General features: G+C 38.8%; 1 protein-coding gene across 50 annotated transcripts; it reads right to left on the bottom strand.

The window, feature by feature from the left end:
• Nucleotides 1-6,826: 6,826 nt before the first annotated feature.
• Nucleotides 6,827-21,685, bottom strand: muc13b (mucin 13b, cell surface associated). Of its 50 annotated transcripts, XM_053238911.1 has the most exons (25): nt 21,536-21,682; nt 15,289-15,324; nt 14,947-14,982; nt 14,619-14,654; nt 14,278-14,313; nt 13,952-13,987; nt 13,611-13,646; nt 13,268-13,303; nt 12,941-12,976; nt 12,614-12,649; nt 12,271-12,306; nt 11,944-11,979; nt 11,600-11,635; nt 11,273-11,308; nt 10,946-10,981; nt 10,704-10,823; nt 10,362-10,471; nt 10,115-10,173; nt 9,710-9,843; nt 9,488-9,616; nt 9,342-9,387; nt 9,124-9,161; nt 8,888-8,975; nt 8,030-8,219; nt 6,827-7,887 (listed from the first exon to the last, which is right to left on the bottom strand). In XM_053238911.1, exons 1-25 carry the CDS (start codon nt 21,585-21,587, stop codon nt 7,735-7,737), a joined length of 1,623 nt encoding a protein of 540 aa, XP_053094886.1. In that variant the 5' UTR covers nt 21,588-21,682; the 3' UTR covers nt 6,827-7,734. The 50 variants fall into 50 exon arrangements, with proteins under 50 accessions (XP_053094886.1, XP_053094888.1, XP_053094891.1 ...); XM_053238913.1 differs by lacking the exon at nt 15,289-15,324 and having other exon boundaries at nt 21,536-21,685; XM_053238916.1 differs by lacking the exon at nt 11,273-11,308.
• Nucleotides 21,686-23,501: the final 1,816 nt, after the last annotated feature.

The following is a 23,501-nucleotide window of genomic DNA, read 5'->3' as shown; positions in this document are numbered from 1 at the left end:
CCGCCATCTGCTCTGAATGAGCTAAAATCAACCAGTCGTCGATGTAATTCAGTATGCGGATGCCCTGTAATCGCATAGGAGCCAGGGCAGCATCCACGCACTTCGTGAAGGTGTGGGGTGAGAGTGCTAGGCCAAAGGGAAGAACCCGATACTGGTAAGCTTCGCCCCCGAAAGCGAACCTCAGGAACTTCCTGTGTGGGGGAAGGATGGAGATGTGGAAATACGCATCTTTTAGGTCGATCGTGACAAACCAGTCCTCGGACCTGATCTGAGACGTGACCTGAGTGACCGTAAGCATCCCGAACTTCAGTCGTGCGACTGAGAGGTTCAATTGCCGCAAGTCCAAAATGGGACACAGCCCTCCCCCCTTCTTGGGAACAATGAAGTACCGGCTGTAGAACCCGGACTCTCTGTCGTGAGGAGGGACCACCTCGATGGCCTCCTTCCTCAGGAGAGTGTGTACTTCCTGTTCCAATACCAGAGCCTGCTCGGGACCCACCACAGTGGGAAGAACCCCAGAAAAACGAGGTGGAGGCGAGCCGAGCTGAATTCGGTAGCCTCTTTCTACAGTACGCAGGACCCAATGAGACACATTCGGCAGAAGTTTCCACGCTGCCAGAAAGCTCACTAAGGGAATCAGTCTCTCAAGACTGACCTCTGGTGTAATAGAGGCGGTTAGCTGGGTGCCCTGAGGCGGCGAATCGACATGGGGGAAATGAGCTAACCGCTGCGAAGGCCTCAGAAGAGGCCGCGAGCCTCCCAGACCCGCTACGTTGCCAGGCGAGAACTGGGAGAGGCGCTCGCCGGAGACCGCTGCGCCCTGAAGCACCATAGGTGGCAGGGTTGGCAGATCGACCTCCTGAGGGCACTGGGGGGACCCGGGCACCGTGAGATGAGGTGTACACCGCGTCGACCCAGAGGGGCCCGCCCTCGGAAGCCCTGGCCCAAAACCGTCAGGGCTTCTTAGCCGCGGCCCTTCTGGACATGAGGACGGTCCTCAGATCCGCCTTAGTCCCCGAAGGACCGGGCCCAGAGCGTCGTCACGACTCTGCTCCCGCCTCGGGGGAGCACGGGAGGCGACGCTCTGTTTTTGGGCCTCCCTGTAGGAGGGGGCCGTACACGGAGGGGGCTGCCCCCGCCCAGCAGCCCCACGAGCTAGAGAGCGACGGGGGAGGAACCGCTGGAACGCCGCCGTCTGAGCACGGGCCTGCTGGTATCTCTCGACGACGGAGTCTACCGCGTCGCCAAACAGGCTCGAGGGAGTAAGCGGGGCGTCCGTGAGCACGACCCTGTCCTTCTCTTTCATATCGGGTCAGCCAGAGATGCCTCTCCGCCGCCACCAGGACTGCAATAAACCGACCGATAGCACGGGTGGTCTCCTTGGTGGCGCGGAGGGACAGATCAGCGGCCCGCCTGAGCTCAGCAACCTGCTCAGACGTGCTCTCCCCCTGCTCATCCAGCTCTTTAAGCAGGTCTGCCTGGTACGCCTGTAACACCGCCATGGTGTGCAGACACGCACCGGCCTGACCTGCTGCCATGTACGCCTTGCCTACCAGCGCTGAGGTGGTCCGCAGCGGCTTGGTAGGCAACGCCGGAGCCTTCAGGGACGATGCAGCAGCAGGGGACAGATAGCTGGCTAGCGTCTGTTCAACCCTGGGCATCGCCCTGTAACCGGAGTAGTCCAGCCCCGCCACATTAGCGTAATGGGAAGAAGTGGGGCTGAACAACCGGGCTGAAAACGGCCTATTCCAGGACCTCGACACCTCAGTGTGGAGGTCCGGAAAAAAGGGCAGGCTCCGGGGCGGAGGTGGCGGCCTACTGCGTAGAAAACGCTCATCCAGTCTAGAGCCCTGAGGCTCAGGCCGTGACTCAGCGGGCCAGTCAATGTTAAGCTTGGCGACTGCCCGCGTAACCACCTCGAACAGCTCCCCGTATTGAGGAGACTGCGGCTCAGGGTCGACGCTCTCCACATCAACCTCCTCGGAGGACGATAGGTGGAGCGCCGAGTCCGCTTCCCCGGGGGGAAGAAACCGCAGAGCATGCTTCCGAGCCCAGGGAGGGGACAGTGGACCTGGAGGGTGAGGAAGGAGAAAGGGACGGGCCCATCTCCATTCCCTCCGCCAGGTCCATCTGCGAGCCCCACGAGCGCAACCGCCGCTCTGCCTCGGCAGAAGCAGGGCCGGCACCGCGAGGCACGCTAGTGAGGGCTCCCTCCTCAAAGAGAGCCCAGAGGGAGCGGAGAGTGCGCAGCGGTAAACGCTCACAATGTGCGCAGCCGGCTCCCTCGAGAGCCGACTGAGTGTGCTCCGCTCCCAAACAGGCAACGCACAGACTGTGTGTATCCCCGCCCGTAATATATCGCGGACAGGGAGGAACACACAGCCTGAAGCGCTGCCCGCTCTCGCCCTTAGTCTTATCTTTGGCCTTAGGCATGCTGCCGATAAAACACAAAATAGACGGAAAAAAGACAGACAATATACATAGAGCGCTTGCTGAAAACAGGAAGCTAACGCGGGGCTCGCCGCTCGGGCTTTTATGCTTCCGGGTCGCTACGTCACCCCGCCCGTGACGTCTCGCCCATCCATTGGACGGATTAGACACGTGATTCAGAGCGCGGTCACGCGGGGGTGTTCCCATAGCGTTTCGTGACGCAGCTCGAGTTCCTGAAGGGGAACAATATATTTCAGCATAATTCATTCAACTTCAATAACTGCTTTAAATCCAGAGCCTGTCCTGGCAACACTGGGTGCAAAGCAAGAACACACCCTGGACAGGATATCAGTCCATGTATGTGTATGTCAGAAAGTGATCAGACCGTGAAAAGACACAATGAGATATCAGCATGCTCACACCAGAGTTCCAGGGTCTTGGGCACATTGCTGTGGTTTGCATATTAACTTTGTGGAGTTTTGCATGTTCTCCCTAACATCTGTCTGTTTCCAGGTTCTCTGGTTTTCTCCTACTATCCACAAGTATGCCAGTAAATTGGCTAATCTAAATTAGCCCTAGGTGTGGAATGAGTGTGCAAAAGTGTGTGTGCATGCTACCCTGTAATTTCTAATCCAAGGTATGTTTTCATCTCGTAACCAGTGTTCCCAGGATAGGCTCTACCTTGACCCTGACTAGGTTAAAGCGGTTACTGAAGATGAATGAATGAATCAGCATGATTGTGAATGTATTGGTTTCTCAGATACCTGTCTCCTTGCTTGTCTTCTCCTCATGCTAGGCTGCAGTCTCATGTGCCCTGAAATTATTTAACTAAAGCACTGCAAGAACATCTCTAAGTAGTAACTCAGCACCATGTGAGCATGATGAGTGAAATGTATGTTCAGTGCTGTTCTCCTCAATGAATAATGTAGCAGCATCACCAGATAGGTTGTAAGATCATGATATAGGATTCTCAAGGTTCTTTAAAAAGTCACCGAAATGTCAGGAATGTTTTAAATGTTCTATCAGCCTAAGTCATTCCAGTTTCCACTGGAGTGGCCAGTTCCCACTGAAAACAATACTTCCTGTAGGTTATATTGCTTGTTTACACACTACTGGGTTTTGTTGTGGTTGGATTACTTGAAATGGTGTAAATGATATTAGCACGCAATTGTGAGAAAAAAAATTGCAGTTGTGTGAAATTGTCACAATTGTGAGATAAATATTTTCTCATATGTGGAGGAAACAATTTTCCATAGAATAGCTCAGTTCCTTTTTCTTAACAAGCAAACCAACAATGCATATGCAGTTTCCACAGAAGAGGTGGAGTCTGTTTGGTGGAAGGGGAAGCCTTGTCAGTGTTTTCGTTACAATGATAATTTGATGTGCAGCAAAGAGGTCCTGAAAAAGAATTATCACAAAACTAAGCTTCTTAGGAAATGGTGCTGCAGTAAATCTCATCTGTGATCATTAAATTAAGATTGTCGGTAGACTCTGGGCAACACAATACAGTCCTTCAAACCAGTGCCAACCCTTTTATTTGAAACACAAACCCTTGTTCATTCTTGCCACAATGTTATTTAGTATTGTGATACAGGGCACTTTTCATCAGCAGCCAACATGAGCTCAGATTTCCTGTGTATTGCAAAAAAAAAAAAAAAAAAAAGACATCCCAAAAAAGTACACTATGTTGAAAGAACACTATGACTGCAACAATGTGACTAAACAGTGCTTGATAAGGAAGGAATATCAGAAGATGATATAGGAGGGGAAATGGAGCATCCCTGTAATATCTGATGCTTTTGATAAATGGATGAAGTTCCATCCGAGCTCACACTTTGATTAAATATCCTGATGGCATTACATAAAATACAGCCAGTAAGATGTGGAAAATATATTAAATCATTGCTTTGGTCCTAGCTGCCATGCAGAGCGTGGGCAGTCCCATGGCAAATGCTGATTGGAAATTAGAAAACTGGAAACATTTCAAGAGTGTAATCCATGCATAGCCAAATGTCCTCTGGAAGTTTGTTCCTGTTTATCGGATAATGTCAGAATGCAGTTAAGGCCTTGGACTAAGCCTTACCCTGACAGACTGTGCCTGATTACCTTCAAATCAGCAAGGAAAAAAAAAACTCTTTTAGCTTTCAGTTATTTTCACTTCTGTATGACTCATCAGAAGTTGTGTGAGGTGAAACAGTGTGTTGGGCAAAAATCAGTGATTTTTCAACAGAGACTGATTCTATTCCATGCAAAATATCTGCACATTATTTAATTAATTTTGTACACATCATGGTATTAGGGAAGCATTAATATCAAAGCTCAGACTGTCCTTTTGTTTGGAAATGAAATACAGGATCTCAATCTGTCACATTTTGTCTGTATCAAATTATTATCCTTCACAGTATGACTGATGACATTAGCCCAATTAGATACAGATGATATACACTCTTATTTGGGATGAACAGTGACTGCATGTGGTTTAGTGAAGCAGCAGACTGGACTTTTTAGGTTTTTACAGCTAAAAACATTTGTATAGCTCCAAATAGCTCCAAAATTGCTGTTCCCATTGCTGGTCCTGCATCCTTTAAAGAACAGAACATAAATCAGGGGTTCTAAAACTTTTTTGCAGTCATGGACCCCTTTAACTTTAAAATAAATCTTATAGACCCCCAATGTGAGCATCAAGCTATACAAATATTAGGCTCGTTATTTAAATCCAATGTGTCCAATATGTCCAATACTATTTTGGCTACAGAGAGCCATAGAGCTTTTTATTCCTGAAATTTCCGCCAACAGAAAGCATTAGCTCAGAGTTGGCATTGCTTATAGACGTTATGGAGATTTGGATGAAACTTTTCATTACAAATGTGATCAGTCAAACTACATCAACCATCATGGCCTCTCTCACCATAGCAGCATGATGTAAGATCAAATCATAAAAGCTATTTTTTATTACAATAGGAACCTTTTAGTAGTTCTTCAACAGACAACTGAAATAATATAACTCATATACAGGTTATGTTAAATATGTTACACGAACATAAGCCCAAAATCTTCAGTATTCTACTACTTCAGGTGCTCTTAGTATCTGATAAGCTGAAACAGCTTGTCTACTATCCCACTGCAAAAACTGACATCTTACCAAGTGAAAATATCTGGAATATAGTCAAATTTATCTAGTATTTCCTATTATAAGATTACAGTAAACCAAATATATGATTATTAATGTTATTTTGAGACATTTTTGCTCATTTTAAACTTTAGATTTTTTTATTCTAATGGCAGATAATTTTGCTTCTTTCTAAAAAATAAATGCTTAAAATGAGCCAAATTATCTGCCAGTAGAGCAAGACTATTTCAAGCTTAAATTAGTTTTAAAACAAAGGCTAGAAGCAGGTTTAATAATCTTATATTTGGTTTATGGTAATCTTATAGTAGGAAATACTAGATAAATTTGACTATATTCAAGATATTTTCTCTTGCTATGATGTCATTTTTTGCAGTGCAGTTATTAGATCAGCTTTGCTGTGGTGTTGATTTAATCTGTCACAGGCATGCAGAGGAGTTTTTGCAAGGACTTGGCCTTTCTGTACAGTATTTATTATATTTCACATTCCAACCATTTTATCCTTTCAGTTTGTGGCAGAGATTTTTTTCTGTTTGAAATCAGTCTGTTCAATGTGTTTCAATGTCTTAAATGATATGCTGTCATTAAGCCTTGTACAGTTCATCCCTGCTGTTACCATTGTGATTACAAACCCACAGAGAGATACAGTACTTTTGAAGCTGTTGTAGCCCCTGTGTACTGGTCCACTACTGCAGAAATGGAAATGGGATGAAGTGAGTAATACATTCACTCTTATGGCAGCCTTTGTTCCAAGACTCATGGTAAATGACAAGACTGTGAGTCAGGTTTGCCAGGATCCAGTAAGAGGCCAGTACACTGATGCTAAGGTTCAGTATGGACTTATCATATACACTCACCAACCACTTTATCAGGAATACCTGTACACCTGCTCATTCATGCAATCAGCCAATCAGCAGAGCAATGCAGAAAACCATGCAACAAGGCATTTCCACTCACTGAACTGCCACTTATTGGATGTTTTATTGTTTTCCGTACCATTCTGCAAAAACCCTAGAGTTCCTCATGAATTTCCCAAGAGATCAGCAGTTTCTGAAATACTCAAACCATGATTTTATGCATTGCACCGCTGCCACATGATTGGCTGATTGGATAATTGCATGAATGTGCAGCTGTACAGGTGTTCCTAATAAAGTGGTCAGTTAGTGTAGAAAACCTACAGAAACAGATGATATATTCAAATATAACTATTAATAGAATTTCTGGGAGGGGGGAAGCTTCTTAATATCTTCTCAAATAAGCTTAGTTCAATTCAGTTAAACCCAATACTTTATTCAACACAGGTACGCAATTTATATAATTACTGCTGTTAATGAACAATCCTTTTTTTCTTTTATTAATAGTCATTTTTATTGCTTTGTGTATTCATGATTCATTTAAACATAAGCTTATCTCTTTGAGAAAAGCCAATATCGACTATAAAATGCAGCACATCATCTTGATTGCTCATATTTATATACAGTTCCTTTAGAATGCAGATATAGTACACAATTTACATAATGCCACAGTCATTTTCATTGTAAAGTCATTGACTGACCACTTACGCTTGTTTCGAAATGGCTGCACCTAAGATCAATCCTAGGCAACTTTAAATCATAAAAACACAAAAAATGTGAACAGCATAAGAAACAATTCTGATTAAGTTATTTATAGAAGGAATAAGCCTAATCTGAATGAAACAGTGACATCTGCTGGATCATAACTCTAAAAAAACTTATTTTAGCTCCCAACAATTTAATCTTAGACATAATAAATTACTTCATTTTTAATTTCACCACATGTGTGATTTTTAAAGCTTTGCTAACAACAAATTAAAAAAAAAAATATATATATATATATATAAATTAGATAAAGTTAAATTCATTTGATCACATAGCACTTAGCACATCATAGGTATGTACATATGGATGCACATGCCATCTCTATCTAGTGCTCTTTTAAACACACACAGACACACACACAGACATCAAGTACATTGTTCATTTGTTTTTGTCCAGCATAAAGACTTTCTTTAATGCTTTGCTTCATATCAACTAATAATTCAAATGTTAAGGCTTTTGTACAGATGTTTTTATAGCATCTTTCTATAATGTCAGCCTTCTTATAAGACAAACCATTTCTGCTGAAGAAATCAATAGATGGAGCCCTCTTTTGTAAAATTAGTATCTGCGTATTCTGTCCCCATATACATCACTGTAGGGATTCTTTGAGGCCCTGGAGCCGTTATACGCTCCAGCGGCTCCATATCCTGTTCTAGAGGGCATCTGGCTCTTATAGCCCCTTGTGTCATCACTGTAGTCAGAGTCCCACATCTGGAACAGACCATTAAGTCATTGGCAAATCAGAATGCATGATGAAACATACTGAGTTTAATCAACAAAATGCATTTCTTTTATATCAAGTAAATCCCATTTTTGGCCTGGCTGAATGAAATAACCTGCAGGCACTTCTTACCGCTGTGTTCTCTGTGCGATCTTTTGTGACCAGGGCACGTCTGCTTCCACTGTCTGTCATCTCCAGATTGGTTGGTTGCCAGCCAGTATTAGGGTTAACCCGTGGGATCCTGGGAATTCCTGCAGGTTTGTTGAACTCCAGATTGCCTTTCGGGGTATCTTTTTCTGAAGATTTGGTTGTTTTCGTTGACCTTTTATGAAGGGCAAACACACAAACAGGAATAACATATTATTTGTCTCATATAGCTTTGTCTCTAAGACCATGGGCATAGCTAAGGGGTTTCTTATAGCAATACCACAGTTATTATTATTATCGCCAATTCAGTTACCAATGTCATATGATGCTAAACTGAACAACTTGGTAAATGTTGCTGTGATAGGCTAGTATGAATAATAAAGGATTGGCCACTACAACATCTCTGGGAAATTTGAAAGTCCAATTCATCATTGTCCAACCATAAGGATTGTCAATAAGTTTACAGTTGTGCAAGAACCAGCAAGTTTAGCTAATTTCTTACGCTAGTGTACTTCAGAGAACATAGCTTAATGTTTTGTTAGCTTTTACTTTTTGGTAGCTTGCTAGATGACAAACAAATGTTGCCTTATACGTCTGATGGGGATCCTACTCAGGCCCTACAGATATAACCACATTGTATAATTTTCTGTGGATGTGGATTAGTAGTTTGCCCCACCCTAGATTGCCACCCCAATAAAAACACTGGGACTAACCTGGCCACCCCACTGTAAAAGGCCTGGCTACACCCCTGTCTAGTGTGAAGTTGATCAAAAACCATAATATAAAATTTTACACTACATAGAGTAGCTTGTGTTTTTGTATACTTAAACTACGGACTCTTACCTCGTGTACAAGACTACAGTGCCTATGAGAGTGCCGAGAAGAAGTACGCCCAAAACACAGGCGACCACAACCAGAATTAAGAGGTACGCTGAAATGGCAGAGGTTTAAGATTCACATTGAGACTGTTCTCCCCACTCACATTAACAATGCATATGCATTTTTAGAAAATATATACTGTATATAATATAGTCTGTTTTAGTAATTTATCAAAATTGATGTACTTTATGTTAACTTACATTCTTTACAGTTGAAACCAGAGTATCCAAAAGGACATCTGACAAAAAAACAACAATGTTTTATATATATGTTGCATAAATTACCTTGATAATAAAAATCCTTTTAAAAATTCAAACTATGAAGCCAGAAAAAAATGACACTTAGCAGAAATCCTACATTTGGCTTTAGTTTGTATACTAAAAGTCCCTATACATACAGTATGAAGGCCAAAACTTACGGTTTACAATACTGATCACCCACTGCTTTCTCACCACTGGGACAAGCTGTAATGAAAAATCATGTGAAAGAGTTATGGAAATGTAATGTCCTGCATTAACTGAAGTCTTTAAAATTAAGTTTAGGCCAACATGAAATGTAACTTACAATAGCATGCCTGTTGTGTTGCTGTCAACTTTACATATCCGCCCTTGCAAACGCAATTAGCTAGACCATTCTCGGCTGTACATACTGTGCTTGAATCTTCACAGAATCCACTACGGCATATGTCACTTGCTGAAGAGAGGGTCAAAATATCTGAGACTTAGACCAAAACAGTACTTTCAAAACAAGAAATGACGTATGTGTGATGCAGAGATGCAGACATACGCTCGACTGTAGCGCCTTTTAAAAACCCAGATCCAGTGCCAGTTGCTGACTTTAGTGCCTCCTCTACTTCAATTTTATTAACTTCTGACGAAAGACTGAAGAAATTCTCCACATCTGCTATGACACTGCCTGGGCTGCACATTGACATAGTAATGAAAAATTCATTCAAATACAGCCATCAGTTGTGCTTGTTCTGCACAGCCAGTTCAAACTCATTATATGCTCTGCCTTAAAGGAGGATAATCACACAATCCATTAAATATCAGTATTTAGAAAAAAAAAAAAAAAAAAAAAAAAATTTGAATTTAATCTCTGATTTGTAATTGCAGTTATTGGTCACAAAGCATTATTTATTATTTTACCTTAATCCCTCTTAGTTACACATATATGCAGAAATATACTTACTTTAGACTCAGAACTGTGGATCCAAGATAACCATTTTTACCCTTGAAAACTTCCTTAATCTGTGTTTGAGTTTGGAGACATGAGAGAAACTCGTGTTAACTGGTTCATTTTTATCTCTTTAATATTTTTGAAACATGTAATATCTTAGAACATTATGTTAGCCATCTTAAGCAGATGTTTAGTATGATTAAAGTTTTAAATAGTCTTGCATCAATCAACAGACTAAAAAGGAATGTCAGGCACCTACCTCTTTAAGAATATCATGTGCTATCGTTTGGAATTCTTTTGAGTTTTTGTTTTTCATTGCTTCTTTATATGTCATGTCTGGAAATCTTAAATCTGTTGGGAAAGTCCTTGCTGGAATGAAATTACATGTAAAAGAATAAGTACAATGTATTCTAAATAAATATGATGTATAATAAATATGATGTCTCTCCTATTAACTATACAGTGAAATCCAATGAATTAACCAATGAAGAGTAGCAAAAAAAACCACTGAATTAACTCTTTAAAATACATGACTATAGTCTTTAAGGCAAATATAAGGGAGACATTAGTGAAAGGGTGAAGAAAAGCAGTTCTAACAAACCTAGAGTACATAATTTCAGTGTTTCATTATAGAACAGTCCCGGTCGACACACACACGTGTAGTTAGTCAGGAGCTGTTGACAGGTGCTGTCTGACAAACAAGGGTTCGAGGCACAGGGATCTGCCAGGCATATAAATAATGAGGAAAACACTCTTCCAAATTGAAATATTAGTGTAAAAAAAGCCAGCAATAATGTTCCATAGTGGTGAAGACAGTTACATGGTGTCCCAATTCTGCCTTACCTGAGTCAGTTGGAGTGGGAGCAGTTGTGGTTGCACCTTCAAAGTTGACAATAAAGTTCAGCAAAAAAAAAAGAGAGAGAGAGAAGAAAGAAAAATAGATATGAGCAAAGTCAAATAAACAGTGCATGTGACATTTTATTTGTTGGTCAGGAGCTCTTGAAAGGTGCTTTCTGAGAAACAAGGGTTCGAGGCACAGGGAAAAGCCAGGTATATCAATAAGGAGAAAAACATTCTTCCAGTTTCAAATACTTCAGACTGTTACAAAAAATTAACAGTAATGGTCTGTAATGGTGAAGACAGTTACATGGTGTCCCAATTCTGCCTTACCTGAGTCAGTTGGAGTGGGAGCAGTTGTGGTTGCACCTTCAAAGTTGACAATAAAGTTCAGCAAAAAAAAAAGAGAGAGAGAGAAGAAAGAAAAATAGATATGAGCAAAGTCAAATAAACAGTGCATGTGACATTTTATTTGTTGGTCAGGAGCTCTTGAAAGGTGCTTTCTGAGAAACAAGAGTTCGAGGCACAGGGAAAAGCCAGGTATATCAATAACGAGAAAAACATTCTTCCAGTTTCAAATACTTCATATTGTTAAAAAAAATTAACAGTAATGGTCTATAATGGTGAAGACAGTTACATGGGGTCCCAATTCTGCCTTACCTGAGTCAGTTGGAGTGGGAGCAGTTGTGGTTGCACCTTCAAAGTTGACAATAAAGTTCAGCAAAAAAAAAAAAAAGAAAAAAAAACGAGAGAGAGAGAGAAGAAAGAAAAATAGATATGAGCAAAGTCAAATAAACAGTGCATGTGACATTTTATTTGTTGGTCAGGAGCTCTTGAAAGGTGCTTTCTGAGAAACAAGGGTTCGAGGCACAGGGAAAAGCCAGGTATATCAATAACGAGAAAAACATTCTTCCAGTTTCAAATACTTCAGACTGTTACAAAAAATTAACAGTAATGGTCTGTAATGGTGAAGACAGTTACATGGTGTCCCAATTCTGCCTTACCTGAGTCAGTTGGAGTGGGAGCAGTTGTGGTTGCACCTTCAAAGTTGACAATAAAGTTCAGCAAAAAAAAAAGAGAGAGAGAGAAGAAAGAAAAATAGATATGAGCAAAGTCAAATAAACAGTGCATGTGACATTTTATTTGTTGGTCAGGAGCTCTTGAAAGGTGCTTTCTGAGAAACAAGGGTTCGAGGCACAGGGAAAAGCCAGGTATATCAATAACGAGAAAAACATTCTTCCAGTTTCAAATACTTCATATTGTTAAAAAAAATTAACAGTAATGGTCTATAATGGTGAAGACAGTTACATGGTGTCCCAATTCTGCCTTACCTGAGTCAGTTGGAGTGGGAGCAGTTGTGGTTGCACCTTCAAAGTTGACAATAAAGTTCAGCAAAAAAAAAAAAAGAAAAAAAAACGAGAGAGAGAGAGAAGAAAGAAAAATAGATATGAGCAAAGTCAAATAAACAGTGCATGTGACATTTTATTTGTTGGTCAGGAGCTCTTGAAAGGTGCTTTCTGAGAAACAAGGGTTCGAGGCACAGGGAAAAGCCAAGTATATCAATAACGAGAAAAACATTCTTCCAGTTTCAAATACTTCAGACTGTTACAAAAAATTAACAGTAATGGTCTGTAATGGTGAAGACAGTTACATGGTGTCCCAATTCTGCCTTACCTGAGTCAGTTGGAGTGGGAGCAGTTGTGGTTGCACCTTCAAAGTTGACAATAAAGTTCAGCAAAAAAAAAAGAGAGAGAGAGAAGAAAGAAAAATAGATATGAGCAAAGTCAAATAAACAGTGCATGTGACATTTTATTTGTTGGTCAGGAGCTCTTGAAAGGTGCTTTCTGAGAAACAAGAGTTCGAGGCACAGGGAAAAGCCAGGTATATCAATAACGAGAAAAACATTCTTCCAGTTTCAAATACTTCATATTATTAAAGAAAATTAACAGTAATGGTCTATAATGGTGAAGACAGTTACATGGTGTCCCAATTCTGCCTTACCTGAGTCAGTTGGAGTGGGAGCAGTTGTGGTTGCACCTTCAAAGTTGACAATAAAGTTCAGCAAAAAAAAAAGAGAGAGAGAGAAGAAAGAAAAATAGATATGAGCAAAGTCAAATAAACAGTGCATGTGACATTTTATTTGTTGGTCAGGAGCTCTTGAAAGGTGCTTTCTGAGAAACAAGGGTTCGAGGCACAGGGAAAAGCCAGGTATATCAATAACGAGAAAAACATTCTTCCAGTTTCAAATACTTCATATTGTTAAAAAAAATTAACAGTAATGGTCTATAATGGTGAAGACAGTTACATGGTGTCCCAATTCTGCCTTACCTGAGTCAGTTGAAGTGATAGCAGTTGTGGTTGCACCTTCAAAGTTGACAATAAAGTTCAGCAAAAAAAAAAAAAGAAAAAAAAACGAGAGAGAGAGAGAAGAAAGAAAAATAGATATGAGCAAAGTCAAATAAACAGTGCATGTGACATTTTATTTGTTGGTCAGGAGCTCTTGAAAGGTGCTTTCTGAGAAACAAGAGTTCGAGGCACAGGGAAAAGCCAGGTATATCAATAACGAGAAAAACATTCTTCCAGTTTCAAATACTTCATATTGTTAAAAAAAATTAACAGTAATGGTCTATAATGGTGAAGACAGTTACATGGTGTCCCAATTCTGCCTTACCTGAGTCAGTTGGAGTGGGAGCAGTTGTGGTTGCACCTTCAAAGTTGACAATAAAGTTCAGCAAAAAAAAAAAAAGAAAAAAAAACGAGAGAGAGAGAAGAAAGAAAAATAGATATGAGCAAAGTCAAATAAACAGTGCATGTGACATTTTATTTGTTGGTCAGGAGCTCTTGAAAGGTGCTTTCTGAGAAACAAGGGTTCGAGGCACAGGGAAAAGCCAGGTATATCAATAACGAGAAAAACATTCTTCCAGTTTCAAATACTTCAGACTGTTACAAAAAATTAACAGTAATGGTCTATAATGGTGAAGACAGTTACATGGGGTCCCAATTCTGCCTTACCTGAGTCAGTTGGAGTGGGAGCAGTTGTGGTTGCACCTTCAAAGTTGACAATAAAGTTCAGCAAAAAAAAAGAGAGAGAGAGAAGAAAGAAAAATAGATATGAGCAAAGTCAAATAAACAGTGCATGTGACATTTTATTTGTTGGTCAGGAGCTCTTGAAAGGTGCTTTCTGAGAAACAAGAGTTCGAGGCACAGGGAAAAGCCAGGTATATCAATAACGAGAAAAACATTCTTCCAGTTTCAAATACTTCATATTGTTAAAAAAAATTAACAGTAATGGTCTATAATGGTGAAGACAGTTACATGGTGTCCCAATTCTGCCTTACCTGAGTCAGTTGAAGTGATAGCAGTTGTGGTTGCACCTTCAAAGTTGACAATAAAGTTCAGCAAAAAAAAAAAAAGAAAAAAAAACGAGAGAGAGAGAAGAAAGAAAAATAGATATGAGCAAAGTCAAATAAACAGTGCATGTGACATTTTATTTGTTGGTCAGGAGCTCTTGAAAGGTGCTTTCTGAGAAACAAGGGTTCAAGGCACAGGGAAAAGCCAGGTATATCAATAACGAGAAAAACATTCTTCCAGTTTCAAATACTTCAGACTGTTACAAAAAATTAACAGTAATGGTCTATAATGGTGAAGACAGTTACATGGGGTCCCAATTCTGCCTTACCTGAGTCAGTTGGAGTGGGAGCAGTTGTGGTTGCACCTTCAAAGTTGACAATAAAGTTCAGCAAAAAAAAAAGAGAGAGAGAGAAGAAAGAAAAATAGATATGAGCAAAGTCAAATAAACAGTGCATGTGACATTTTATTTGTTGGTCAGGAGCTCTTGAAAGGTGCTTTCTGAGAAACAAGGGTTCGAGGCACAGGGAAAAGCCAGGTATATCAATAACGAGAAAAACATTCTTCCAGTTTCAAATACTTCATATTGTTAAAAAAAAATTAACAGTAATGGTCTATAATGGTGAAGACAGTTACATGGTGTCCCAATTCTGCCTTACCTGAGTCAGTTGAAGTGATAGCAGTTGTGGTTGCACCTTCAAAGTTGACAATAAAGTTCAGCAAAAAAAAAAAAAAGAAAAAAAAACGAGAGAGAGAGAAGAAAGAAAAATAGATATGAGCAAAGTCAAATAAACAGTGCATGTGACATTTTATTTGTTGGTCAGGAGCTCTTGAAAGGTGCTTTCTGAGAAACAAGGGTTCGAGGCACAGGGAAAAGCCAGGTATATCAATAACGAGAAAAACATTCTTCCAGTTTCAAATACTTCATATTGTTAAAAAAAATTAACAGTAATGGTCTATAATGGTGAAGACAGTTACATGGTGTCCCAATTCTGCCTTACCTGAGTCAGTTGGAGTGATAGCAGTTGTGGTTGCACCTTCAAAGTTGACAATAAAGTTCAGCAAAAAAAAAGAGAGAGAGAGAGAGAGAAAGAGAGAGAGAATAAAGAAAAACAGATTTATTATTTATTTGGGAAATAAAACAAAACAAAACTGAGTATAGGGACTCTGTACTCATACTAATCTCTCCCTTTCAGTGAAAAATATACATAACCAGTTGATTAGTCAATTCATTACCTAATTAGTGTGGATTAAATCAAAACCAAATAAATAAAGATGTTTAATTTTTTTGTCAGTTGCACTACTCAGTAGCTTTTATTATTGGTTTATTGTTTAAAGCATCTTATTTCTGTCATGTCCAAACTGGTATATTCCCTATGTGTTGTAAATTGTAACAGTATCATAGCATGTCTACAGAATAACTCTAATAATCTGTTCACTTTCTCTGTTGGTGCATTTTTTTTTGGTCTACTGAGGTTTCTGAATAATAACTTCACATTATACAATCACCGTCCACTTTAATAGGAACACCTGTACATCTGCTCATTGATGCAGTTATCTAATCATTCAATCATTTTGCAGCAGCACAATGCAAAAAATCCTGCAGATACAGGTCATGATCTTCAGTTAATGTTCACATCAAACATCACAATGGGGAAAAAGTGTCATCTCTGCGACTTTGATCATGGCATGTTTTTTTTTTTGTTTGTTTTTTTTTTGCACCATTCTGTGTAAACTCTAGAGCCTGTTGTGCGTGAAAATCCCAGGAGATCAGCACGTTCTGAAATACTCGCAGAGATCACACTTTTTCCCTGATGTTTCATGTGAATAATAACTGAAGCTCTTGACTTGTATATGCATGATTTTATGCATTGTTCTGCTGCCACTGATTGTCTGATTAGATAACTGCATAAATGTGCAGGTGTACAGGTGTTCCTATTAAAATGGACAACAAGTGTATACAGTCAGTTCCATAAGTATTTAGACAGTGACACAATTCTTGTAATTTTGCCTCTGTACACCACCATAATGGATTTGAAATGAGGCAATCAAGATGTGATTTGATTTGAAGTGTAGACTTTCAGCTTTAATTCAAGGGATTTAACAAAAATATTGCATTAACCATTTAGGAATTGCAGCCACTTTTTTAAACACAGTACCTCCATTTTAACAGGCTCAAAAATAATTGGACAATTGACTGAAAAGCAGTTTCATGGCCAGGTGTGGCCTGTTTCCTCATTATTTCATGACAAATTAAAGAGATAAAAGGTCTGGAGCTGACTATAAGTGTTGAATTTGCATTTGGTAGCTGTTCATGAGGTAAGCATATCATTGTCAAAGTCTACAATCAAGAGACGCCTTCATGAATGTAAATGGAGAGGGTTTACCTCAAGATGCAAACCACTAACACTCAAGAACAGAAAGGCCAGATTAGACTTTGCTAGAAAACATCTAAAAAAGCCTGTCCTGTTCTGGAACAAGATTTTTGGGCAGTTGAAACCAAGATTAACTTGTATCAGAATGATGGGAAGAGAAGTGTATGGATAAGGAAACTAAGGGCTCATGATCCAAAGCATACCACATCAAACATGGCGGAGGCTGTGTTATGGCATGGGCATGGGCCAGTGGAACTGGGTCACTGGTGTGTATTGATGATGTAACTGCTGATAGAGGTAGCAAGTGGAATTCTGAAGTGTATAGAGCTATACTTTCTGCTCAGATTCGGTCAAATGCTGCAAAACTGATAGGACAGCACTTCACAGTACAGATGGATAATGAAGCAAAACATACTGCGAAAGCAACATAAGAACTTCTGAAGGCAAAGAAATGGAATGTTCTTAAATGGCCGAGTCAGTCACCCGACTTCAACCCAACTGAGCATGTCTTTCAATTACTAAAGACAAAACCGAAGGCAGAAAGACCCACAAACAAGCAGCAACTGAAGAGTGCATGGGTTCTAGACTTCAGGCACTCACTGACTGCAAAGGGTTTGCATCTAAGTATTAAAAATAATCCTATTTATAATTATGTTAGTTTGTCCAATTATTTTTGAGCCTGTGGAAATGGAGGAACTATGTAAAAATGGCTGTAATTCCTAAATTTTTAATGTAATATTTTTGTTACAGTCCTTGATTTAAAGCTGAAAGTCTATACAATCACATCTTGATTGCTTCATTTCAAATCCACTGTGCTGGTCTACAGAGGCAAAATTATGGAAATTGCGTCACTGTCCAATACTTAGCAACCCGACTGTATTTTATTGCATCATAATTCATTAATTTCATACTATCATCAAGATATTAATGACCTTTCAAAATATGAATGAACATTCCAGTAATGTCATTTTCTTCTAATGTCCAACAGAATTAAGGCCTTCAACGCAGTCAAGAAAACAAAACAATGGGCAAATATCTGGTGTGAATATGGGTAAGCCACCACACTGCAGTGTCGAATATGAGAACACGGGGACAGTCGACACTGTAGTGCGGTGTCTACCTCACTAAAATGTTTCAGTATGCTAAAGTAAGCAAAGCCTCCCTAGAAGGCACGAACTCCATCCTGTTTGAAAAAGCATGATGAGGCAAGGTTTGCTTATTTGCTAAAATTAACTGCCTATATTTAACTAAGTTAGCCTGGTTATTTATTTATTTATTTATTTTGGATAATGCGAAGTTAGACTAGCATTGATTCCAGCAGCTAACATAATTTGCTAAATATTGGTTATTTACCTTACTTCTTAGTAATTCAGTAGCATAGTACATAGTATTAGTCATGCATATGACCAGCAAACTTTACCTGAAATGTTTTCAGGTAAAATCGTGTAGTTGCTTTAAAACTAATACATTTATGTAAGTAATAATGTGTACTTTGCACATGAAAACATGATATTACCTTAATTGACTTTTATTTCTTATTTGTCATACTATTAACAGGTAAAACATTTACTTTTTCCTTTTTAATATAACTTTTTTCACTTTACTTTTTTTTGGGCTAGATATGTTCATTTTTAATTGAATAACATTTTGACACATTATCTTTACTTTCACTTAAGTATAATTTCTCAGTACTTTTTCCACCCTGTAAGATATTTAAAATGGATACCTACTTTCAGTGGGAGATTATTTGCCTACATTACACTGATTGAACTTTTGGGTGACTGCCAAAATGCATACACAAGCTGTTTTTGTAGATGTACCCAATTCTGTTACTCTTGCTGTGAATCAGAATCCTTCATGTCAGTCTCCTTTCTTTCAGCTTCTGAACTGTTCATTAGTGTGAATGGTGTTTGGCTCTCTGACGTATGTATTAGGAAGCATCACAGCGAGGATCCTCCTGCTGGTTGAAGATGCACTGTATGTACTAGTCAAGTGTATTAGTGGAGACGGTCAGTTAGTAGAATAAATGGATATAAATGATCTTAATGAAGCACAGACATAGCAGAAACAATGACACTGATGTAGGGATGCTCACTGTATTTGTCAGTGCACATTCATTCTGTTTTGCAGATTTAACAATTATTTAAATAGATTTTATACCATGCAATGAAATAATGTTATTTTATTAATTGGAATGTAGAGTAAGATTACTTTAAATAATTTCAGCCATAGGAAGAACAATCACCAGTCAAAAAATTTAAACTTTGTCTAGTTTAGCAAAAAATGGTAACAAGCTGTTTGGGAACCAAAAAAGTTGTCTTTTAGTGGTGAAGAGAGCTAATGATCTGATTTACTGAAAGGGGTGGGAATTCAATTCTCTCATTTCGCAAACATAGATATCAAGAATTATACTGTATTTGAAATAAATAATTTGTGACTATTCTCTCTTTGGGTCCTGTTTAATTACAGAAATAATCCACATATCACATACAATACACATTTACTCTCTCTCACGCACACAGTATAGAGATTCTTATACTAGGATAGATTTTAAAAAATGAATGTCACAGTCATTATCAATCCACACAGTCCTACTAGTTATGGTAGTTATATTTCACTAGATCTTGATGTCAGACAGTACTTTACCATTTCTTACAAATTCTACATAATCTATATGTAACTGGGAGAAAATCGTTGCCCCTATTTGATGCTGCTGGATATATAATATGTTTTGTGATGGTGATGTTAGAGGCCCTTATAATTTTGTGTGGAAAGAAAGAAGTAATATATTCTCAGGCTGATACCACTTAAGGACTTTGTACTGTCATAAAATCTCAACTGACATTACAGGCATACTTTTAAACTTTTAAACAAACACATAAACAATAAGGGTGGCATTTGTATTGAGAAAATGAACAGTTTATGGGTAACTGGAACATTTCAAAAAGTGCCAAATTTCTGTTTTTTCTTTTAAGGTTTAAAATTCCTCCATTTTTGGCAACTACACATGAGTAATCTGAATGTCAAAGTATCATTTTAAGGATTTAACCATACTATATGATCATTTTATGGCTTTATGTTCTGTTATCATTTCTATATTATATTTAGGTTTTACTGTTTGTCACTATGCATACGTGGCACAGTGTGACACAGACCCGGAAATGCTCTTTAACCCAAGCAAAGACATTCTCAGCTTATTGAAGCCTGTTCATGAGCTGAATTAAAAAACATAAATGAAAGAGAAAGAACCTGTCCTTTAAAAGAGAAGGCAACAGGATAAAAGTGCTATAGTTGTTATTTTAAAAAAATCCATGACATGCTTTTCTGTGTATCACACAAATCTTTAATACTGCCTGAACAGTGACCAAAAACGAGTGTAAAACGTCTAAATGAGACTTTCACCAATCAGAGTGAACCCATTAAAGAGGAATTAACTGATTAATTGATTAATTGTCCCATGCACTATACAAGTATCATATAGGTACTGAATAGTTTTATTTCAAACACTACGGTTTCAGTATTACATTCTACCCTTCCAGACGCCCTTGCACTTTTTAAAGTTGGGATCATGGATTATGTCTGCACTGTATGCCATAGTTTTCCTAGGATAAGCAGTAAAAATTCATGAATAATTAAAGAGTGTGGTTTGCTTTGTCCAATCACAAAGCAACTAAACAGCTCTTGTGCATTATACAGACATGGTCAAGTGCCCCTTTAGTCAAAACAGTGTAGTGGATTCTAAACTCCTGCTCCTCCTTGTTAGTGTAACATTGTTATTTTATGAAGAGTAGTTTTCTGTTTTCTGCAAAAATTAACAGTTGTCTTTACACTGAGTCAGGCAATATGTTGACTTTGTTGAAAAAGTCCAAATCCACACTACGTTGTATAGTGTTCTGAAACATTGTATAGACTCTGAAAGATCTAAAAGTGGTTTCAGTAAAAATTAGACAAAACCACACTATTAGATGTATTAAAAGCATTTATGTGTGTTTACAATTCTTTACTTGATCTTTCAGGTCAGACACTGTTGAAACATGACTGCCATTGAAGAAAACTCAGTCTGAGGTAGGTTAAAACTATAGTAACTTTACTGTTCCAGGTCGCCTGAAACACTTTTACGTATGACAAAAATGGACAACTAGGTAGACCATGCATGTCATAAAGCCCATTTATTCTTGGAAGTTGAGTTGAGGTGGATACAGACGCAATGATGTCTTTGGTCAAGTCTTTTCTTTCCTTCATTCTTTTCTTTGTTGCAATATTGAGATTTTATTTAGATTTCTAAAATCTCTGTCATGGTGCAGCACTTTCTGTTATTAAAATAGCCAAAGATCACTGGTTTGCTTTAACCACATCCATTTACGTTCCACTACAAAATTAAAATGACATAATGGAGATTTGAAGGCCTGATTGGACATGACAGAGCTCCAGAAGCAGCAAGCAGAAATAATATTAAATAATAGCATGGTTAAATAATAATTATTTTTCAAAGTAAAATCCAAGCGATCAGACATCCTCCAAAAGGGATGAGGTTAGGCTATTTATATAAACTGAGGCAGGAGAAAAGAAAATTTCCCATAATTCAAATGCAAAATATAGTTTAAAACACTCATTAAAAATGAACAGAAATCACACTGTAAAGACTCATAATTTAAAAGTGTTGATGTGGTAAGAAAATTTTGTTATCAGGCTTTTAGTGAAGTAAATAAAAACTGCTGGTCAAACACAATTTGTTTTCGAGTACAACACAGTATAACAGGATCACCAACATTTCCTACTGCTGTCTGCACCTATAGATTTTAACATGTTTAACATTTTAACTCCATTAAAGCTACACCTGCCATAAAACTGCTTTTAAGAAAGCATCACTCACCCACAAGCAGAATCAGTAAGCATAAGCTCAAGACTTTTTTAATTAGAGCCATAATGCAAGTCCTGTGTTGAATAAGAGGAGAGAGGATCAATGTTCAGCAGAGAGTTTCTTTAAACACTCTTGTGTGTGTAATGATTCAGTTCTGGGCTCTCCTACAGTTTTAGCGTAGAGAAAAGAGGGACGTGGTCAGACAATCAGGCCACTCCCCCAAACTGCAACCGTACCACCTAACATTTACCTACAAGTAAGTGTAAGTGGCTGAATTTTAAAAATACTGCATGAAGATTAGTTAGACAGTTAAACCAGGCACTTGTGCTGTCGTACATTATAATGAAAAACATGGATTAGACCTCTTAAGACAAAAGCAAACACTATATGCCCTGCCCTTTGAACAAAACAGAGAGCTTGCTCCCAGACCAAAATATTGACAGAAATCATTACTTACAATAAAACTCGCCATAAATGATTAAATACAAAATGGTTACAGTCTTGCATATAGACATTTTTAACTCATCTTTGGTATCACTACAGATAGGTAGTGATACCAAAGATGCCTACTAGACTAGGTGTATGCTACAGTTGTATGCAAAAGTTTGAGCACACCTGGCCAAAATTTCATGCCCAAAAGTATGTGAACACCTGACCATCACACTCATCTGTTGGTCTGTTGCCACAAAGTTTGAAACACTTAATTGTATACTTCACATGCTGTAGCATTAAGATTTCTCTTCACTGGATTTAAGGAGCTCAAACATGCTCCACCATGACACTGCCACTGTGCACAAAGCAAAGTCCATAAAGACATGGTTTGCCAAGGATGGAGTGGAAGAATTCAAGTGGTCTGCACAGAACACTGACCTCAACCCCACTGAACTCCTTTAGGATGAACTAAAACACTGGCTGTACCCCAGACCTTCTTGAGGACATCAGTGCCTGACCTCACTAATACTTTTGTGGCTGAGTGGGCAAAGCCCCACAGCCATACTCCAAAATCTAGTGGAAAGTCTTTCCAGAAGAATGGAGGTTATTATAACAGTAAAGGGAATAAATCTCGAATGGGATGTTCAAAAAACACATATGGGTGTGATGGTCAAGTGTCCACAGACTTTTGGCCATATAGTGTATTTCTGCAAATACTGATGCACAGTTTTTGATGAACTTAAAAGAAAAAATTGAAAAAATAACTGCAAATGTGACATGTGCAAATTTCTTTCTGTTCCTGTTTAAGGAAATTTCACCCACTCTTACTTGCAGAACCTTTCTACTTCTGAGATTTTCTTGGGCCATTTTCGTTGAAAATCAAGTCAATGAAAGTTTATGTGAGGGGACAGGAGGCAATTCTGAAAGCTTAACTTTAGCTTTTCTTGAAGTAGTTCATGTTTTTTTTTTATCTTTTATCTACCTGTGCAATATTTCCTGTGCCACTGACTGTCACACAACCTCAAAGCACAATAGAGCCACCCCTATGCTTAATAGCTAGCAAGGTGTTATTTTCATCGAATACTACTCATTTTTCTGGCATGTTCATGTTCTGGCAGCTAGATTTGGAGTTCATTGGGCCAGTCTAGGCCATCTTTACAATATTTTCAGATGTAAAGTAAACACAGTATGTGAATGGGATGAATTTAATTAATATCTGAGCTCACCCTATAAGGAAAATGGCCAAGCTCATGCTATAATCATGGATTTGACAAAAGGATTTATGAATCCACAGTGTGCAACATATTTTCAAAGTCTATTTGAAATTTTCATTGAATTGTAAAATAAACTATTTCCTCCCATGTGTGTACAGTATAGAATAATGTGAATTCCTCCTTCCTGGAGTCAGAGTAATCACTGTTTACTTTCTGTAATGATCCGTCTCTTGAATCTGAACCTGCCCTACTACAGGACTAGAGTCAAGGTTGAGATGCTTACAGACATCCTCATGGCTAAGGTCCAGTGCCTGTTCAGGAGTTAGCGTTAC

Source organism: Pangasianodon hypophthalmus, chromosome 12 (assembly GCF_027358585.1).
Source record: "Pangasianodon hypophthalmus isolate fPanHyp1 chromosome 12, fPanHyp1.pri, whole genome shotgun sequence".
Classification (NCBI taxonomy): Eukaryota; Metazoa; Chordata; class Actinopteri; order Siluriformes; family Pangasiidae; genus Pangasianodon; species Pangasianodon hypophthalmus.
The sequence above is the reverse complement of the archived record's forward strand: the minus strand, read 5'-3'. Positions and strand labels throughout refer to the sequence as shown.

Excerpts from the sequence above, each read along its gene's own strand:
- muc13b (XM_053238911.1), bottom strand. The coding sequence starts at position 21,587 with ATGGCTCTAATTAAAAAAGTCTTGAGCTTATGCTTACTGATTCTGCTT. Across the intron at positions 10,174-10,361 it reads CACATGATATTCTTAAAGAG|ATTAAGGAAGTTTTCAAGGG; the intron begins GTAGGTGCCTGA and ends ACTCAAACACAG. Across the intron at positions 9,162-9,341 it reads GGTGATCAGTATTGTAAACC|ATGTCCTTTTGGATACTCTG; the intron begins GTAAGTTTTGGC and ends TTTTTTTGTCAG.